General features: G+C 42.8%; 1 protein-coding gene across 5 annotated transcripts in view; it reads right to left on the bottom strand.

The window, feature by feature from the left end:
• The window catches only part of PALLD (palladin, cytoskeletal associated protein), a gene marked incomplete at its 5' end in the record, with an annotated part of 365,468 nt that overhangs the window by 192,511 nt on the left and 154,713 nt on the right, over nt 1-18,244 (bottom strand). For all 5 annotated transcript variants that reach the window (XM_082402084.1, XM_082402085.1, XM_082402086.1 and 2 more), the window contains 4 exons: nt 6,138-6,161; nt 6,731-6,872; nt 11,003-11,077; nt 12,158-12,263. In XM_082402084.1, the coding sequence (XP_082258210.1) occupies nt 6,138-6,161; nt 6,731-6,872; nt 11,003-11,077; nt 12,158-12,263 (347 nt within the window). The remainder of the gene's footprint in view (nt 1-6,137; nt 6,162-6,730; nt 6,873-11,002; nt 11,078-12,157; nt 12,264-18,244) is intronic.

Raw genomic sequence — 18,244 nt, 5'->3', positions numbered from 1 at the left:
TCTCTTACATCCCTTCTCTGTCTTTTTCTCCTACTTTGCGAGACATTTCCTAACTTTCATTTCCGCTACCAGCTTTTTCATTGCAAGCACTCCTTGTTTTCTGAATGTCCCTCCTCTCCTCCCCCCTTATACCTGTTATTTTTACTTCTTGGATGCGCTGATTTTCTTATCCCTCCGACGAGAGCGTTGCTTTGCTTTTACATCTTCTCCTCTTCGCAAGTCTGTTTCCTCCAAGCTGCTTTTTGGGGAGTTGCTCAGGCTCTCCTGTATCATCCCAGAGGGAGGTTTCTTCAGACGCCTTTGATCTCTTCTTGTCCAACGTCGTTCTGAGCCGACGGGCATCTCTGGACAGCAGAGAGCGGCTGTTCACCCTGGCCTTCCCCTGGGTGTTACCTAGATGGCCTCTGTCTTGGAGAAACTCCTGCATCATTATGGATGGAGTTTTCTTCTCTTGGGATGTTGCCATCACCGAGAAATGAGCCCTTCGGTCTCCACCAGGCTGGCCTTCTAGAGGCCAGTTTGGGGGGGCGAGGCAGAGGCACGCAGATCTCAGGGTTCCAACAGTCACGCAGTTCTCCTTTTGGTGTCTTGGTGCCTCTCCCTCTCTCCCCAGAGATTTCTCCCCAAACCTTCTTGGTTCACGAGACCCTAAGTGTCTCAGTCATTTTTTACGGTGCTCCAAAACCTAAAGATATACTGAATAGCCTTTGTTAAGCAGTTCTTTCTAAAGAACGTAATAATATTTAGGTCTTAACAAGTTAGGTATTGTTTTAAAAAGTACATATAAATTGAAGGAAAAATACCAGTATTTTATTCTTAAATCACCACAATCACGTACTAACGGATGTGTGTATCTGCTGGGAGGGCACAACCCCTCCTGGCATCAGATGGGACCCAGTCAGCCCGCTTTCACAGTCCTCCTGATTTTCACATGGGACTTGCGTTTTATCACACACACACCAAAAACTCAGTTTCACAAAGATATGACGTCACAGAAGAGAATGTAGAGTGATGTAACATTGGAACTGTTTCAAGCCGGCAGTCGTCCCCATGAGATATCAAGTGTCACTGTGTTTGTCAAAAATCTTCAGCATCTCCAGCACCTCTGCCGGAAGGTGGGGCACCCAGGGCACCCTGCCACATGGTTTGGGAACCACAGGCTTTATCCAACCCACTTTTGTTTACTCCACTATCTTAACCTGGAATCGCATTCAAACATCCTCACCGTTGCCCTCCTACTGCTCAGCACCTCAGTACATTTAAACTATAATTTACTTCACATCGTGACTCACGGGACCAAAGCACAGATTCCACTCTCCAAGATCTTGGAGGGTGGGTGGCCCTGGTGATGCACATTGAAGGTCAGGGCACCGCACGTTTATGTGCACCGTTCCCCAACCAGTAAGACACGTTGGTTTTTGGAGTTTCGATTTTGCGTGCCATGAGACAGTGCTATAGAAGTAATGCGATACAGTTTGTGGCTGTTTGCAGACGGCTGAGTCAGGACCTGAGCGCGGACAGCTGTCGAAGGAGTCTTCTGTGGCCCTGCCCTCCCCAACACTGGTCTTTGAAGGATGCAATCAGGGTAAAGTTGGAACGTCAAAAAAGGAGGCCAGAGCAGGTACTATGACAGACACATGTGGGTTCTGAGTAAGCTGACTGCTATGAAGTCACAAAGCTGTCTGAGAAGGTGGGTGATGCAAGCTGACTTCTGTCTAGACGAGAGGAGTGGAAAACACATCAGACAGACCCAGCAGAGGAGTGACAAGAAAAACCTGTTTCCGTTGCACAAATGCATCGGCAGGGAATGGGCTGTTTCCTTCCTTATCTAAACATCTAATCCCTACGGGGGCTGTGACCAGGCACGAGTGCATTTCAGTTTCATTTCTAGGGCTGTAAAATATCTTGCCCATGAATAAGAAAAAAGAAGGAGAGTGAAGAGAAGAAAAAAAGAGATATATAGATAAATGAGGGGGGATATGGGGAAAGAAAGGGAGGGAGGGAGGCCAGCCAGCGGGGAGAGAGCAGGAGTGATCATGTCAGGAAGGGGAGAGAGGGCAGGAAAAACAGAATGCTCAGATATGTTCTGAATTTCAAAGGCTACTTATATTTTAGCATTTGGAGAATGTCTCCGACCTAGTTCTGTAAAATTTATCTCTTGCCTCAGATGTATCGTAGTCATACCAATTTTTCTCTTCTCCATTTAACAGTGGCCAAAAAACAGCCACAAGGGAAGCCAGTTCCTATGTACATTCTCTAAGGTTGAGTAGTTCAGAGGTCTGTCTACTGGATGTAATAGTCCATCAGGTCATTTAAGGACAGTAAAAGATTCAATACATGTTCTGTTTTTTCCCCTGGAAGCATCAATGGTCAACTTCAAGTCAATGTCAGAAAACATTCGCCTACTAATAAAGGAATCGTAATCATACCTGGTTCTGTCAGGCAAGTCAGGGCATTGTTTAACTACAAATATGTGTTAGTATTTGCTTGTTCTAAAGTTCTAACTCATAACAACTCATGTAAGCAGTCACTCAAACAGTCGTTCATGCATGTGGATTTTATTTAATTCTCCGTGCCAAGTGTAGATTTCTGAGGCAGGGTATTTTTTTTTTTTTTTTTGGCCACGCACCTCAGCTTGCGGTATTTTAGTTCCCTGACCAGGGATCAAACCCGGGCCACGGCAGTGGAAGCGCCGACACCCTGGACCACCAGGGAATTTCTCTGAGGCAGAGTATTTTAATGGTCCTGTATGGAAAAAAAGAAGCAATTCCAACCATGTCGTGGAGAATATAATTGTGGAGGAATTATCAGAGGTCGGGGAAGACTAGCGGTGTTTTGTTTTTCACAGCTCCTGACTATATACGTGTTTGCCTTGTATTGACAGATTTGCTTGAAATATTGCTCTATCAAGAATTATCTGTCTTCAGCAAGCGCTATTCTTGTGGTTTGAACGGAAGAGTCTGTTTCCTTAAATGCCTCCAGATCGAACCAAAGGGGAAAGAAAAATAAGAAACTTCAGCGAACACAGCGAGGGCAGCCTTTTTCATACGTTGCTAGGACATGCAGTTTACAAGGACGGCCTTCCGTCTCCTGCTCTTCTTGGCGTGATTTTGCCACATTAAACCAAAAAGCATTTAAGAACATTCTAGAGGTCAGACCACCCCATGATGCTGCTGAGGACCGGTTTCACTAAATAATTCATGATCAAAACGATATTCTAGAAGCAAAACAGCAGACACAACTGAGACAGGCACAGTGTATGTGGTCTGAGGGGCGGTGGAGGGGCTGGAGGAGCTTCTCTCTTCCCTCCTCACCCAAATACTCCTTCTGAGTTGGTGTGTTGAGTGCTTTCAATTTTCAAACACGCACATACTCAGAAACTAAACTATGCAGTTTCTCACCAGTGTTTTAAATTTTCAGGTGATGCTTAGTTTGTGATTTTCCAACACAGATCACGGGAGACATTTAATAAATCATATCACCTGTGTAGGTGATGACGATGGATAAAACACGATGAAAGAAGAGTTGCATGAATTCAAACAGAATCCAAAATGCAACACCAAAGCAGCCTTAATCCATTCCACCAGGAATGCCTTCAGAACTTTTGGCCCAAGGTTTTAGTTTTATTGTACATAAAGCAGCAAAAGAGATAACCTGCTCCACAGATTTGTTCACACAGACTTTCTTGCGGATAAAGGAGATATTTGGTTCCTACTTTTATATCTATCTACCTGTCTATCTATCCATCCATCCATCCATCTATTATCTATCTATCCATGCCTGTCTAGTCTATTTAAAATAGCAATGTAAAAGATATGCCTTAACCCCCATAGGATTTCCACATCAGGTCACGCAGGAGATTGAGTCTCAGAAGTCCCCTGTATCAGGGAACAGCACTGTGCAATTTTATACAAAGCCATGTCACAGCAAAATATGCAGTTGTGTGGCTTCCACAGTTTGAAAAGTGACCACAGTACCTGACGTGGGGACTGTACAGGTGGGCGGTGGGATCTGGGTGTAACTCACAACAAGAAGGTATCAGATTAGCTCTTGCACAGCAAAGGAAACCATAAACAAAACGAAAAGACAGCCCACAGAATGGGAGAAAATATTTGCAAATGAAGCGAACGACAAGGGATTAACCTCCAAAATATACAAAAAGCTCATGCAGCTCAATAGAAAAAAAAAACCAAACAACCCAATCAAAAAATGGGAGGAAGATCTAAATAGACATTTCTCCAAAGATGACATACAGATGGCCAATATGCACATGAAAAGATGCTCAACATCACTAATTATTAGAGAAATGCAAATAAAGACCACAATGAGGTATCACCTCACACTGGTCAGAATGGCCATCATCAAAAATTCTACAAACAATAAATTCTGGAGAGGGTGTGGAGAAAAGGGAATCCTCCTACATTACTGGTGGGAATGTAAACTGGTACAGCCACTACGGAGAACAGTATGGAGGGTCCTTAAAAAACTAAAAACAGAGCTACCATATGATCCAGCAATTCCAGTCACGGGCATATATCCAGAGAAAACTGTAATTCAAAAAGAGACATGCACCCCAATGTTCATTGCAGCACTATTCTCAATAGCCAGGACATGGAAGCAACCTAAATGTCCATCGACAGATGAATGGATAAAGAAGATGTGGTACCTGTATACAATGGAATATAACTCACCCATAAAAAAGAACACGATAATGCCATTTGCAGCAACATGGATGGACCCAGAGATTGTCATACTGAGTGAAGTAAGTCAGACAAAAACAAATATCATATGATATTACTTATATATGGAATCTAAAAACATGGTACAAATGAACTTATTTACAAAACGGAAGTAGAGTCACAGACAGAAAACAAACTTATGGTTACCAGGGGGTAAGGGGAAGGAAGGGATAAATTGGGAGATTGGGATCAACATATACACACTACTATGTATATATAATAGATAATAAGGACCTACTGTAGAGCACAGGGAACTCTACTCAATATTCTGTAATGACTTATACGGGAAAAGAACCTAAAAGAGTGGATATATATACGTGTATAAATGATTCACTTTGCTGTACACCTGAAACTACACAACATTGTAAATCAACTATATAATCCAATAAAAACTAATTAATTAAAAAAAAGAAGGTATCAGATCAATTCCAGTTTTTCCCTCAGGCTGACACTCAGCATCCCTTCCGCTTTGGACCCTCACAGGCTCACACTCTGCTTTTCAGGCCCCGGTGCGTGGGTGTGAGAGGCTCAGGACTGCCCTCGGTCTCTCTGACCAGGAGCCACCACAATCCCCGAGAAAGGCCAAGCCGGGTCTGGCTCCCAAGAGATGTGCAGCCGGGTCTGCGTGATGCTGAAGCAGAGACACACGTTTTCCACCCTTTGGCAAGAAGGGAGTGAAACTGGTGACTTTGCTGATGGGAAAAATACTAAGAAAGTAGTCTTCGAGGAGGATGTGCTGTGAAACACCTGGACAAAAATTTCTGTTTCTCTTATAAACATCGCTTTCGTCTATAGGAGCCATAAAAATACAAGAAGTGCGAGGCGGGAGGGGAGGGCACCTGGGCTTCTGGACCACACGGCTCTGATGAGGCCCAGGGAGGTGCAATTCCAAGGCAAGATGCCTTTCTTCCTGGTGTAGCACAGAAAGCGCTCATGGGTCAGGGCACATTAATGAGAGATGCCGGGTGGTCACTCTGCTGACACCTTCAGGCTGCTTTCCCGTGAGGTGCATTTCCAGGCTGGGGTCTAGTTGTTGGTGGCTTTTGGTCAGCAGAAATATGCAACAGATCATGCTTTTCTCCTGGAATCTTAGGAGGATGCTTTTTCATCTTGAGCTTAATTTGCTTTCTGAGTATAACAGACTACAGTTTTAAAAGCCTTAAGTCACTGAGCTTGACCTTCTTGTCTGAATGGAACTTCATGTTTCCCTCATAAAGAACTTGATGTAAAACGCAGTGTGCAGACCCCACGATAAAGAAGATATTGTCTGTAAGGGGGTTTCACATTTCCAGGGAACTGCAAAAACACTGTTCTGCTTATGGCTTTAAAACGGAAACAAAGAGCTATTGAAACCAAAGAGATACATTACCAGAGAGAAAAAAAGAAAAAGCTTCTTACCAGGTTCAGCTGTGGATCGAGGTTCTGTTTCCCACATGAGAAAAAGAGAAATCAAAACAGAGTATTAGACTGGGCTTCCGTTCATACTAAACCTACCCATCTTTTTGTGTGACCCTGTCTAGGACATGTCTACAGAAATGGTGCAGACAAACTCCATCAGGGCGGCTTTAATGTGCCGCACCCTGCACGTCCTCCCCACTAGGAGAACAGAAATCTATGCATCTCACACTACAGTATATAAAATAGATAATCAACAAGGACCTACTGTATGGCACAGGAAACTCTACTCAATATTCTGTAATATCCTATATGGGAAAAGACTGAAAAAGAATGACTATATGTATACGTATAACTGAATCACCTTGCTGTACACCTGAAACTAACACAACACTGTAAATCAACTATCTTCCAATATAAAATAAAAATTAAATTAAATATTAAAACAAATAAAATGAAAAGAAAGGAAGGAAGGGAGGGAGGGAGGAAGGAAGAAATCCATGCATCTCAGTGACTAAGCCCTTCCTGGTTCTCCTGGAGCTCGACAAGAGGGCTTGGTCAGACGTGGGGGCGGTGGCACGGGCCCCTCTCCTTACTTTTCTGTAGGATCCGGAAGTCTGGAGAGTCCTGGATTTCACTGCCTTGTCGGAACCACTGGACCTGCAGGGGGGGCGTGCCTCGGACCCGGCACTCCAGCACAGACGCCTGTCCCTTGGAGGCTGAGATGCTTTGCAGCTCCTGAAATGCAAGGATCCGTGCACGTCACGCCTTGGTGTGGTCTCACCCAGCTTCACAACACAGAGCAACACTTCCCAACCTTAGAGAAGCAAACGCAGGCTTTGCAGCATAAAATTGGGTCAGGAGAAACACCTTTAACTGCATGTAATGAAGTGAGTAAGGCTTCCCATGGGGCCGGCAGAAACGCTGGGCCCATCCTGCAAAGGTACGGCTCTAGCATTCACGGAATTTTATGGTAATGGGTACCTTTATCTACACTGAAGAGTGGGCTGGTGGAATGCAAACCTCTTTAAAGAATCGCACTCCATCTGAGTGTAGATTCCTGAGAGACCCAGACAGGAAGGCAGGGAGACCCCACTTGTCTCCCAAGCTCTGAGCTTCTCGCGGGGCACCACCTCTGCCCACCAGCTTCCTGGGTCCGCTTTACCAGGATGAGGGTTGGCATTTTCTCATTTGGAGATTCTCAGTGAAATAAGAAAACAGGAGCACTTCCCCAGCCTGACCTTCCTTGCCTCTTTCCCCGCTGTCACCCTGGTGCCACCCACTCCAACTCCAGCCCAATAAATGTTTACAACCCAACAGACCAGAAATGCGTTTGGCTTCACAGATGCAAAGACGTGAAGCTTGTAAACCGGCTATTAAATACCAAAGGAATAACTGGCCCCTTCCAGGTGTCCGCACTCTGCCTTTCCCCTCTGCGATTGCTCAGCCACTGGCCCACTGAAACTTTTTGGCTATTTACCCTTCTGACTACAGAGTATTGCATCTGATAAAGGACATGAAGAACTCTTAAAAGAAGTCAAATACGATCAAGTAATTCACCTATGCAGAGACCCAAAGCAAACAAATTCACATCAGGAAGTTTTGTGGGTTTTTTTCCTATTTCTGTTTTTGCTTTTTATTTTACATTTTTCTGAAGAGACAGCCAATGGTGTGCTGGGAAAAACAGACCCTGCAGCAAGTGGCCTGCAGTGTGTGTGTCCCGGCCCCATGGAAATCCTCAAAGTCCGTGATGTGGGCAGAACCATAAAAGTCTACTGTGAAGTCTGGGAAGGCATTTGATAAGAATTTTGGCGGCTAAGGTCTTTTTTTGTTTGTTTGTTTTTTTAATGGAAAGGTGAAGATTATTACCTACTTCTGAGTGCATTCTCTCTCCACCCTTACTTTTAACTGTAGGAAAATCTCTGGTTTTAAATTGACTTTCACTTTCTGATTGGTCCAGAAAGCGCTAATTTAGCAGATCAGCAGGGAAGATGTGGCCCACGGGGTCCAGCTTGTGTGGATGGATGAATCAACGCCCCCGGCTTGTCCAGGAAGTGTTCACAGCACGTTACAGATGCTGCACAAATCTTCTTCACGTGTGAGCCTTCAGACACCACAGGGGGACTCTGTTTGCTCCTAGGATTATGCATTTTGTTCAAACACTGGAAAATCACATAGGTGGTAAATGAGAAGATGCCAAAGACTTTACACAGTCAAACCTCTGTGGTTAGCCCAGGTGTGCCACCTGGCCCCTCCCGGAGTGAGCTTTTTCTCTAGACAGAAGCCACCGTAAACATGGTTCGCTTGTAGGAACCACAGTGAGGACCCCAAGGGAGGCCGAGAGCCACCTTCAGAGGCTGACCTTGGCAGTCAGGGTCGTCCACTCGGCAGACTCTGGGACCCCTGGGTGTTTCAGGGTCCACAGAAGAGCATCTCTCGTTGTCAGGTCCACCTGGTACTGAGATTCCTGGGAGGGTCTACTGCTCTGGGGAGAAATGCCACACACCGCAGGCTGCTCTCCTGGCCCCATGTGTGTCCCTGTGACTCACAGCCCCGCTGTCCCCACCAGCTCTGCGGCTCTGGCTCAGCCCCTGGGAACCTTTCCCAGCGACGTGGGAGAGCACGGATGGAGGCGCCAGTGGACTTGCAAAGCCCAGGCCGCCCCCTGCCACCACCATCCCCTCCGGAACCAGAGCCCAGGCCCCCAAAGGACAGTGCAGAGCGGGGAGAGGCGCCGGCCACAGGGAAAGGGCGCAGGTGCCAGTGAGGAAGAAGACGGTGCAGAACGGGGCGACATCCACTGTCCAGACCCAGGACGTGCAGCTGCAGGCACGGGGACACAGCCCTGAGCTCCGGCCACTCTACAGTTTGCGACTTAAAAACTCAAGCTTTGTGAAAACGCTGAATTCTGGTTTACTTTTCTTTCTGTTAAGCTCAGAGAACGCTTCCTGGTTTTCTCTGGGGAAGGGGGGACGCTGCTGCCGGAACCTCTGTCTCAGGAGCTGGACTGCACTGCAGGGGACAGGAACAGGGTATGTGCCTGGGACTGAGGGTCTCTCATGGCCCTGGAGGAATTCCGCGGCCCTGAGGGAGGGAAGGAAACTCTCGGGGCCTCTCCCCTCCCTGGTGCCACCAGGACACGCTTGATCGGCCTCAACCCAGAGGTGCACGGGGCCCTGGCTCCAAAATCAACCGTGTCCCCAGCAACAGTGTGGCAGGTAACACAGATTTCCCGGCCAGTTTCATGAGGCTGCTTGAGAAAAACTCTTAAACTACAGGTAAACGTGCCGTGCTCACCCCTCCGTACACAACTCCGGCTCTAAGCACCAGAGGATGTACGACCCCATGGGCTGTTACACCGACACGGTTGCTGGCAGGTTTGGCATGCCTGTTTTCTTTCTTTTTGGGTATTTTATCCTGGGAGGCGACTTCAATGTTGCTGTCAACAATTATCATTTGTTGCATCCTCCGGTCAATAGTCTGTTCATGAAAAGGTCTTTAAGCAAGCTGGATGCAGGCTGGCTTAGGAGAAAGAAATCATTCCCTACATGAAGACCATCCACATGCTCTTCTTGGCTGCCTTGCAGATTTATAGCTTTTAGATGATGGGTTTATAGAAACTGCTTTCACATTTGTCTTTAGTTCCTTGGAATTGATTTTTGTGAAAAGTGTGAGGTCGGGGCCCACCTCTGCTGAAGAACCCACCCTGCAGTGACCGCGGGTTGCTGGGGTGTCTTGTGGGCACTCTCTGGGCCTCGTTCGTCCGTTTGTCCAGCCTTGAGCCAGCACTGCTCTCCTGATGCTCTGGCCTTGGAAAGTCTTGACATCTCAGATCCCTAACACCATCTCCTCCTGCAGGAGGGCCCTGGCTGCTCTGAGCCACTTTATCTTCCACAAAATGTTTAGAATCAAATGGCCAAGTTCAACATCAAACACAAATAAAAACAAGGAACCTGTTGGAATTTGAGCTAGATCTGCATTGAATTTAGAGACTGGTCTAGGGTCATGACTTCTGACAGTGTACTGGTGCACAGGCATGGTGCACCTCTTCCTTTACTTGTGTCTTTTAAAGTGTCTTTCAAATAAAAAAAATGACACAATGAACTTATATACAAAACAGAAACAGACCCACAGACATAGAAAACAAACTTATGATTACCAAAGGGGAAAGGAGGGGGGATAAATTAGGAGTTTGGGATTGACATAAACACACTACAATATATAAGAGATAGACAACAAGGACCTACTACTATATGCCACAGTGAACTATACTCAATACTTTGTAATAATTTATAAGGGAAAAGAATCTGAAAAAAAGTATATGTATAACAGAATCACTTTGCTGTACACCTGAAACTAACACAACATTGTAAATCAACTACACTCCAATAAAAAAAATAAAGTTTCTAACTTTCTCAAAAAGGGGGGTAGGAAACAGAGAAGAAATACTACCTGGAACCATTTCTGAGCTGAACAGTTGACCAATGAAATGTATGTCATCAGCTTGGCAATGCAAAACACCAACTTGGACAAACTGAAAATTAGTCAGTTTTTTAAAAAAACGTCTATAAAACTTGCCGGTTCTCCCAGTTCCCTACCCAGCATTTTGTGTTGTTTCTTGTACTGTTTCCCAGTCTATTCTGAGCTCTGTCAGGTCCAACGTGAGCAGGGCCACCTCTCTCAGACCCTTTACAAACTACGGTCACACAGCAGCTGCGCAACAAGTATCTATTCAGCCCAAAGGTAACCATGATAAGAGCCGGCTCGTCCACTCGCTGTAATTTTTAAAGACTGCTCCACGAAGCCACAGGGGAATGGAACCTAAGGCCCAGAGCAGACCCCCTGAATGAGACGCACGGATGCCAGACCTTGGTGAAAACAGGCGGGAAGCAGGCGGCTGCGGGTCCATCTGGCCGGCAGAGGCACGAGGTGGGGCTGGGAGCCTGAAAAGCAGAGGCACGTGGGTCAAACTCGGAACATACGAACCGCTGAAAAGATGGGCTCTATGACCTGGCGTTATTGGGACGGCGCCCGAGAGGGACCCGCGTGGGTGACAGCACGGCCGCTGACAGGGCTTAGCACTTATCAATACTTACATATCAAACACTAAAAGGAGTCCACTGCCTTAATCAGAACTATTTCTGTAAAGTCCACTCTGGGTTAGGGGTTTAAAGGAAATATCTACTATACGTGCCATCGCTGAGTAACTTCTACTGGTTGGTTCTTTTCCAGTTTATGATCTCAGATGTGTTTTCTCCACTGGCTGTGTACCCTACACATCATAGAGTAAGTCACATACTAGAATTTCTAACATACCCATGGGTGCCCGGTAGGCTGAGGGCACACTCATGCTCATTAGACACACTTAGGAGACAGGAATGAGCTCACATTTCAAGAGTGTTGGGTTTGAAGACACTCTTCACAGCACAAAGTATCATAGTTGATTTAGAAACATCTGGATTTTAATTTTTTACATTAAAAACACCTTCATGTTTTTTGTGTTTTGCAAAGTAAACTTACTACAATGACTTTCCAGTCGTTTGTACTGCTATTCTTTCTTGGATAAAGCAGTCTTACAATGAAATAAAAAAGCAGGATCAAACTGCATGGTGAAGGGAAGGAATCTGAATTTTTTTCTGTATTATCTGTTTAGCTCTTAGAGGATGGGAAAACTTTTGTCAGCAGGTGGACTTTTCTAGTCTTCTACTTTGTTTTAACGAAGCTAATGAATTTGGCTACACAGAAGATGGCACATACGGGGAGAATCCAACAGTAATAGCTAAAACAGATGCCATTTTATCAGAGTATTGGCTGCTAGAAAGAGAAATTCCCAAAGGAAATGCAGATATTGATTAATCGGTGGCGTGTCTTTGATTAGAGATTACTTTTAGTGCATTAAAAGGAAGAACTTTATTTACCATTTTCTTTTCTCCCAGTTGTGTGTCCACTTAGAAAATATTTCAAGGGAGTACTAGTTATATTCTTCAGTGAGTTTGACTCCTTGTGGGCTGTGGAACACTTACCTGTTGAACAGGGACAGACAGTGGCTGAATCACGGCTGTGGTCACCCCTGTCTTTGGAGATGATGATCCTATCGTCAAGGAAACAGAAGTTGTTTTCTTCTGAGCCCTGGAAGATAAGGGGCCAAGGGTTCAGTCAGAATTTTTTAAGCAGGAAGTATTCTTTGAAACAATTCCACAGAATAGCCCAGTTTCTTTATGTCTACTCAACCCGCTTCAACTGTAAGTGCTTCCGACATTGGGACCCATGACCTACAGTTAGAATAGCGGTGGTCAGTAGAGGCACAGATGGCCCTAAACATTAGTAAAATAAACACAGAGAAAAAGGAAAAATAGCTCATGTAACTATGTATCTCAGCTCTTACCAGAGAGCTGAAAGTATTGAACTGGAAATCCTAAGAGAAAAGAAAATACTTGGAAAAACTTCAGTCTCTAACGCTAAGTAGATACGTGAAACGTGTAGGGTTGGGGGTTCTATATTTAATGCAGAGTTCTCGTTGTCTATTTTCAGTCTAGCAGCTGTTCTTTGTTCTGGCTTCTCACTGTGTAAAGTCAAGAGTATCTTGGAATTTTTGTTTTGGTGCATAAAACTTAGACTTGTTTCCAGGCCCAATTTTGCTAAGTCACGGGCTGTGTAATCTCAAGCGACTCATGTCACTTCACTAAACCTGAGATGTTGGCCTGGAGGCACAGGTGGCAGAGTATGTGATCTTATGAAGATCCCTTTAACATGAATATTCAGTGATTATTTGATGTTAAATGGCTATAATTGTTATGTATATACTAGCAAATGAATGAAATGTATTAGGACAATCTCGATGTTTATGGAGTCTTCTACAAAATTTTGGTAGATTTTACTTTTTTATTTTTTTAAAACATCTTTATTGGAGTATAATTGCTTTACAATGGTGTGTTAGTTTCTGCTTTATAACAAGGTGAATCAGTTATACATATACATATATCCCCATATCTCCTCCCTCTTGCATCTCCCTCCCACCCTCCCTATCCCACCCCCTAGGTGGTCACAAAGCTCGGAGCTGATCTCCCTGTGCTATGCGGCTGCTTCCCACTAGCTATTTTACATTTGGTAGTGTATATATGTCCATGCCACTCTCTCACTTCGTCCCAGCTTAGCCTTCCCCCTCCCCGTGTCCTCAAGTCCATTCCCTATGTCTGCATCTTTATTCCTGTCCTGCCCCTAGGTTCTTCAGAACCTTTTTTTTCTTTTTTTTAGATTCCATATATATGTGTTAGCATACAGTATTTATTTTTCTCTTTCTGACTTACTTCACTCTGCATGACAGTCTCTAGGTCCATCCACCTCACTACAAATAACTCAATTTCATTTCTTTTAATGGCTGAGTAATATTCCATTGTATATATGTGCCACATCTTCTTTATCCATTCATCTGTCACTTCCATGTCCTGGCTATTGTAAAGACAGCTGCAGTGAACACTGTGGTACACAACTCTTTGAATTATGGTTTTCTCAGGGTATATGCCCAGTAGTGGGATTGCTGGGTTGTATGGTAGTTCTATTTTTAGTTTTTTAAGGAACCTCCATACTGTTCTCCATAGTGGCTGTATCAATTTACATTCCTACCAACAGTGCAAGAGGATTCCCTTTTCTCCACACCCTCTCCAGCATTTATTGTTTGTAGATTTTTTGATGATGGCCATTCTGACCGGTGTGAGCTGATACCTCATTGTAGTTTTGATTTGCAATTCTCTAATGATTAGTGATGTTGAGCATCCTTTCACGTGTTTGTTGGCAATCTGTATATCTTCTTTGGAGAAATGTCTATTTAGGTCTTCTGCCCATTTTTGGATTGGGTTGTTTGTTTTTTTGATATTGAGCTGCATGAGCTGCTTGTAAATTTTAGAGATTAATCCTTTGTCAGTTGCTTCATTTGCAAATATTTTCTCCCATTCTGAGGGTTGTCTTTTCATCTTGTTTATGGTTTCCTTTGCTGTGCAAAAGCTCTTAAGTTTCAATAGGTCCCATTTGTTTATTTTTGGTTTTCTTTCCATTTCACTAGGAGGTGGGTCAAAAAGGATCTTGCAGTGATTGATGTCATAGAGTGTTCTGCCTATGTTTTCCTCTAAGAGTTTTATAGTGTCTGGCCTTACATTTAGGTCTTGAATCCATTTTGAGTTTATTTTTGTGTATGGTGTTAGGGAGTGTTCTAATTTCAGTCTTTTACATGTAGCTGTCCAGTTTTCCCAGCACCACTTATTGAAGAGACTGTCTTTTCTCCATTGTATACTCTTGCCTCCTTTATCAAAGATAAGATGACCATATGTGCATGGGTTTATCTCTGGGCTTTCTATCTTGTTCCATTGATCTATATTTCTGTTTCTGTGCCAGTACCATACTGTCTTGATTACTGTAGCTTTGTAGTAGAGTCCGAAGCCCAGGAGCCTGATTCCTCCAGCTCCGTTTTTCTTTCTCAAGATTGCTTTGGCTATTCGGGGTCTTTAGTGTTTCCATACAAATTGTGAAATTTTTTGTTCTAATTCTGTGAAAAATGCCATTGGTAGTTTGACAGGGATTGTATTGAACCTGTGGACTGCTTTGCGTAGTATAGTCATTTTCACAATATTGATTCTTCCAATCCAAGAACATGGTATATCTCTCCATTTGTTGGTATCATCTTTAATTTCTTTCATCAGTGTCTTATAGTTTTCTGCATACAGGTCTTTTGTCTCCTTAGGTAGGTTTATTCCTAGGTATTTTATTCTTTTTGTTGCAGTGGTAAATGGGAGTGTTTCCTTAATTGCTCTTTCAGATTTTTCATCATTAGTGTATAGGAATGCAAGAGATTTCTGTGCATTAATTTTGTATCCTGTTACTTTACCGAATTCATTGATTAGCTCTAGTAGTTTTCTGGTAGCATCTTTAGGATTCTCTATGTATAGTATCATGTCATCTGCAAACAGTGACAGCTTTACTTCTTCTTTTCCAATTTGGATTCCTTTTATTTCTTTTTCTTCTCTGATTGCCGTGGCTAAAAATTCCAAAACTATATTGAATAATAGTGGTGAGAGTGGACAACCTTGTCTTGTTCCTGATCTTAGAGGAAATGGTGTCAGTTTTTCACCATTGAGAATGACGTTGGCTGTTGGTTTGTTATATATGCGCTTTATTATGTTAAGTTCCCTCTATGCCTACTTTCTGGAGGGTTTTTATCATAAATGGGTGTTGAATTTTGTCGAAAGCTTTTTCTGCATCTATTGAGATGATCATATGGTTTTTCTCCTTCAATTTGTTAATATGGTGTATCACATTGATTGATTTGCATATATTGAAGAATCTTTGCATTCCTGGGATAAACCCCACTTGATCATGGTGTATGATCTTTTTAATGCGCTGTTGGATTGTTTGCTAGTATTCTGTTGAGGATTTTTGCATCTGTGTTCATCAGTGATACTGGCCTGTAGTTTTCTTTCTTCGTGACATCTTTGCCTGGTTTTGGTATCAGGGTGATGGTGGCCTCGTAGAATGAGTTGGAGAGTGTTCCTCTCTCTGCTATATTTTGGAAGAGTTTGAGAAGGATAGGTGTTAGCTCTTCTCTAAACATTTGATAGAATTCTCCTGTGAGGCCATCTGGTCCTGGGCTTTTGTTTGTTGGAAGATTTTTAATCACAGTTTCAATTTCAGTGCTTGTGATTGGTCTGTTTAAATTTTCTATTTCTTCCTGGCTCAGTCTCTGAAGGTTGTGCTTTTCTAAGAATTTGCCCATTTCTTCCAGGTTGTCCATTTTATTGGCATAGAGGTACTTGTAGTAATCTCTCATGATCCTTTGTATTTCTGCAGTGTCAGTGGTTACTCCTCCTTTTTCATTTCTAATTCTACTGATTTGAGTTTTCTCCCTTTTTTTCTTGATGAGTCTGGCTAATGGTTTATCAATTTTGTTTATCTTCTCAAAGAACAAGCTTTTAGTTTTATTGATCTTTGCTACTGTTTCCTTCATTTCTTTTTCATTTATTTCTGATCTGATCTTTATGATTCTGCAAACTTTGGGGTTTTTTTTTGTTCTTCTTTCTCTAATTGCTTTAGGGGTAAGGTTAGGTTGTTTATTTGAGATGTTTCTTGTATCTTGAGGTAGGATTGTATTGCTATAAACTTCCCTCTTAGAACTGATTTTGCTGCATCCCATAGGTTTTGGGTCATTGTGTTTTCATCATCATTTGTTTCTAGGTATTTTTTGATTTCCTCTTTGATTTCTTCAGTTATCTCTTGGTTATTTAGTAGTGTATTGTTTAGCCTCCATGTGTTTGTATTTTTTACAGATATTTTCCTGTAATTGATATCTGGTCTCATAGTGTTGTGGTCGGAAAAATACTTGATATGATTTCAATTTTCTTAAATTTACCAAGGCTTGACTTGTGACGCAAGATATGATCTATCCTGAAGAATGTTCCATGAGCACTTGAGAAGAAAGTGTACTCTGGTTTTTATGGATGGAATGTCCTATAAATATCAATTAAGTCCATCTTGTTTAATGTATCATTTAAAGCTTGTGTTTCCTTATTTATTTTCATTTTGGATGATCTGTCCATCGGTGAAAGTGGGGTGTTAAAGTCCCCTACTATGATTGTGTTATTGTCGACTTCCCTTTTTAGGGCTGTTAGTATTTGCCTTATGTATTGAGGTGCTCCTATGTTGGGTGCATAAATATTTACAATTGTTGTATTGTCCTTCTCTGTCTCTTGTAATAGTCTTTATTTTAAAGTCTATTCTGTCTGATATGAGAGTTGCTACTCCAGCTTTCTTTTGATTTCCATTTGCATGGAATATCTTTTTCCATCTCCTCACTTTCAGTCTGTATGTGTCCCTAGGTCTGCAGTGGGTATCTTGTAGACAGCATATATATGGGTCTTGTTTTTGTATCCATTCAGCCAGTTTATGTCTTTTGATTGGAGCATTTAATCCATTTACATTTAAGGTAATTATTGATATGTATGTTCCTATTACCATTTTCTTAATTGTTTTGGGTTTGTTTTTGTAGGTGTTTTCCTTCTCTTGTGTTTCCCGCCTAGAGAACTTCCTTTAGCGTTTGTTGTAAAGCTGGTTTGGTGGTGCTGAATTCTCTTACCTTTTGCTTGTCTGTAAAGGTTTTAAATTCTCCGTCAAATCTGAATGAGATCCTAGCTGGGTAGAGTAATCTTGGTTGTAGGTTTTTCCCTTTCATCACTTTAAATATGTCTTGCCACTCTCTTCTGGCTTGCAGAGTTCTTGCTGAAAGATCAGCTGTTAATTTTATGGGGATTCCTTTGTATGTTATTTGTTGTTTTTCCCTTGCTGCTTTTAATATTTTTTCTCTGTATTTAATTTTTGATAGTTTGATTAATATGGTCTTGGCGTGTTTCTCCTTGGATTTATCCTGTATGGGACTCTCTGTGCTTCTTGGACTTGATTGACTATTTCCTTTCCCATATTAGGGAAGTTTTCAACTATAATCTCTTCAAATATTTTCTCAGTCCCTTTCTTTTTTCTCTTCTTCTCCTGGGACCCCTATAATTCAAATGTTGTTGCATTTAATGTTGTTCCAGAGGTCTCTGAGACTGTCCTCAATTCTTTTCATTCTTTTTTCTTTATTCTGCTCTGCAGTAGTTATTTCCACTATTTTATCTTCCAGGTCACTTATCTGTTCTTCTGCCTCAGTTATTTGGCTATGGATTCCTTCCAGAGAATTTTTAATTTCATTTATTGTGCTGTTCATCATTGTTTGTTTGCTCTTTAGTTCTTCTAGGTCCTTGTTAAACGCTTCTTGTATTTTCTCCATTCTATTTTCAAGAGTTTTGATCATCTTTACTATCATTACTCTGAATTTTTTTTCGGGTAGACTGCCTATTTCCTCTTCATTTGTTTGGTCTGGTGGGATTTTACCTTGCTCCTTCATTGGCTGTCTGTTTCTCTGTCTTCTCGTTTTGCTTAACTTACTGTGGTTGGGGCCTCCTTTACGCAGGTTGCAGGTTTGTAGTTCCTGTTGTTTTTGGCGTCTGCCCCCAGTGGCTCAGGTTGGTTCAGTGGGTTGTGTAGGCTTCCTGGTGGAGGGGACTAGTGCCTGTGTTCTGGTGGATTAG

This window comes from Balaenoptera borealis, assembly GCF_965194805.1.
Source record: "Balaenoptera borealis genome assembly, chromosome: 8".
Lineage (NCBI taxonomy): Eukaryota > Metazoa > Chordata > Mammalia > Artiodactyla > Balaenopteridae > Balaenoptera > Balaenoptera borealis.
This window is presented reverse-complemented; position numbering and strand designations above follow the sequence as displayed.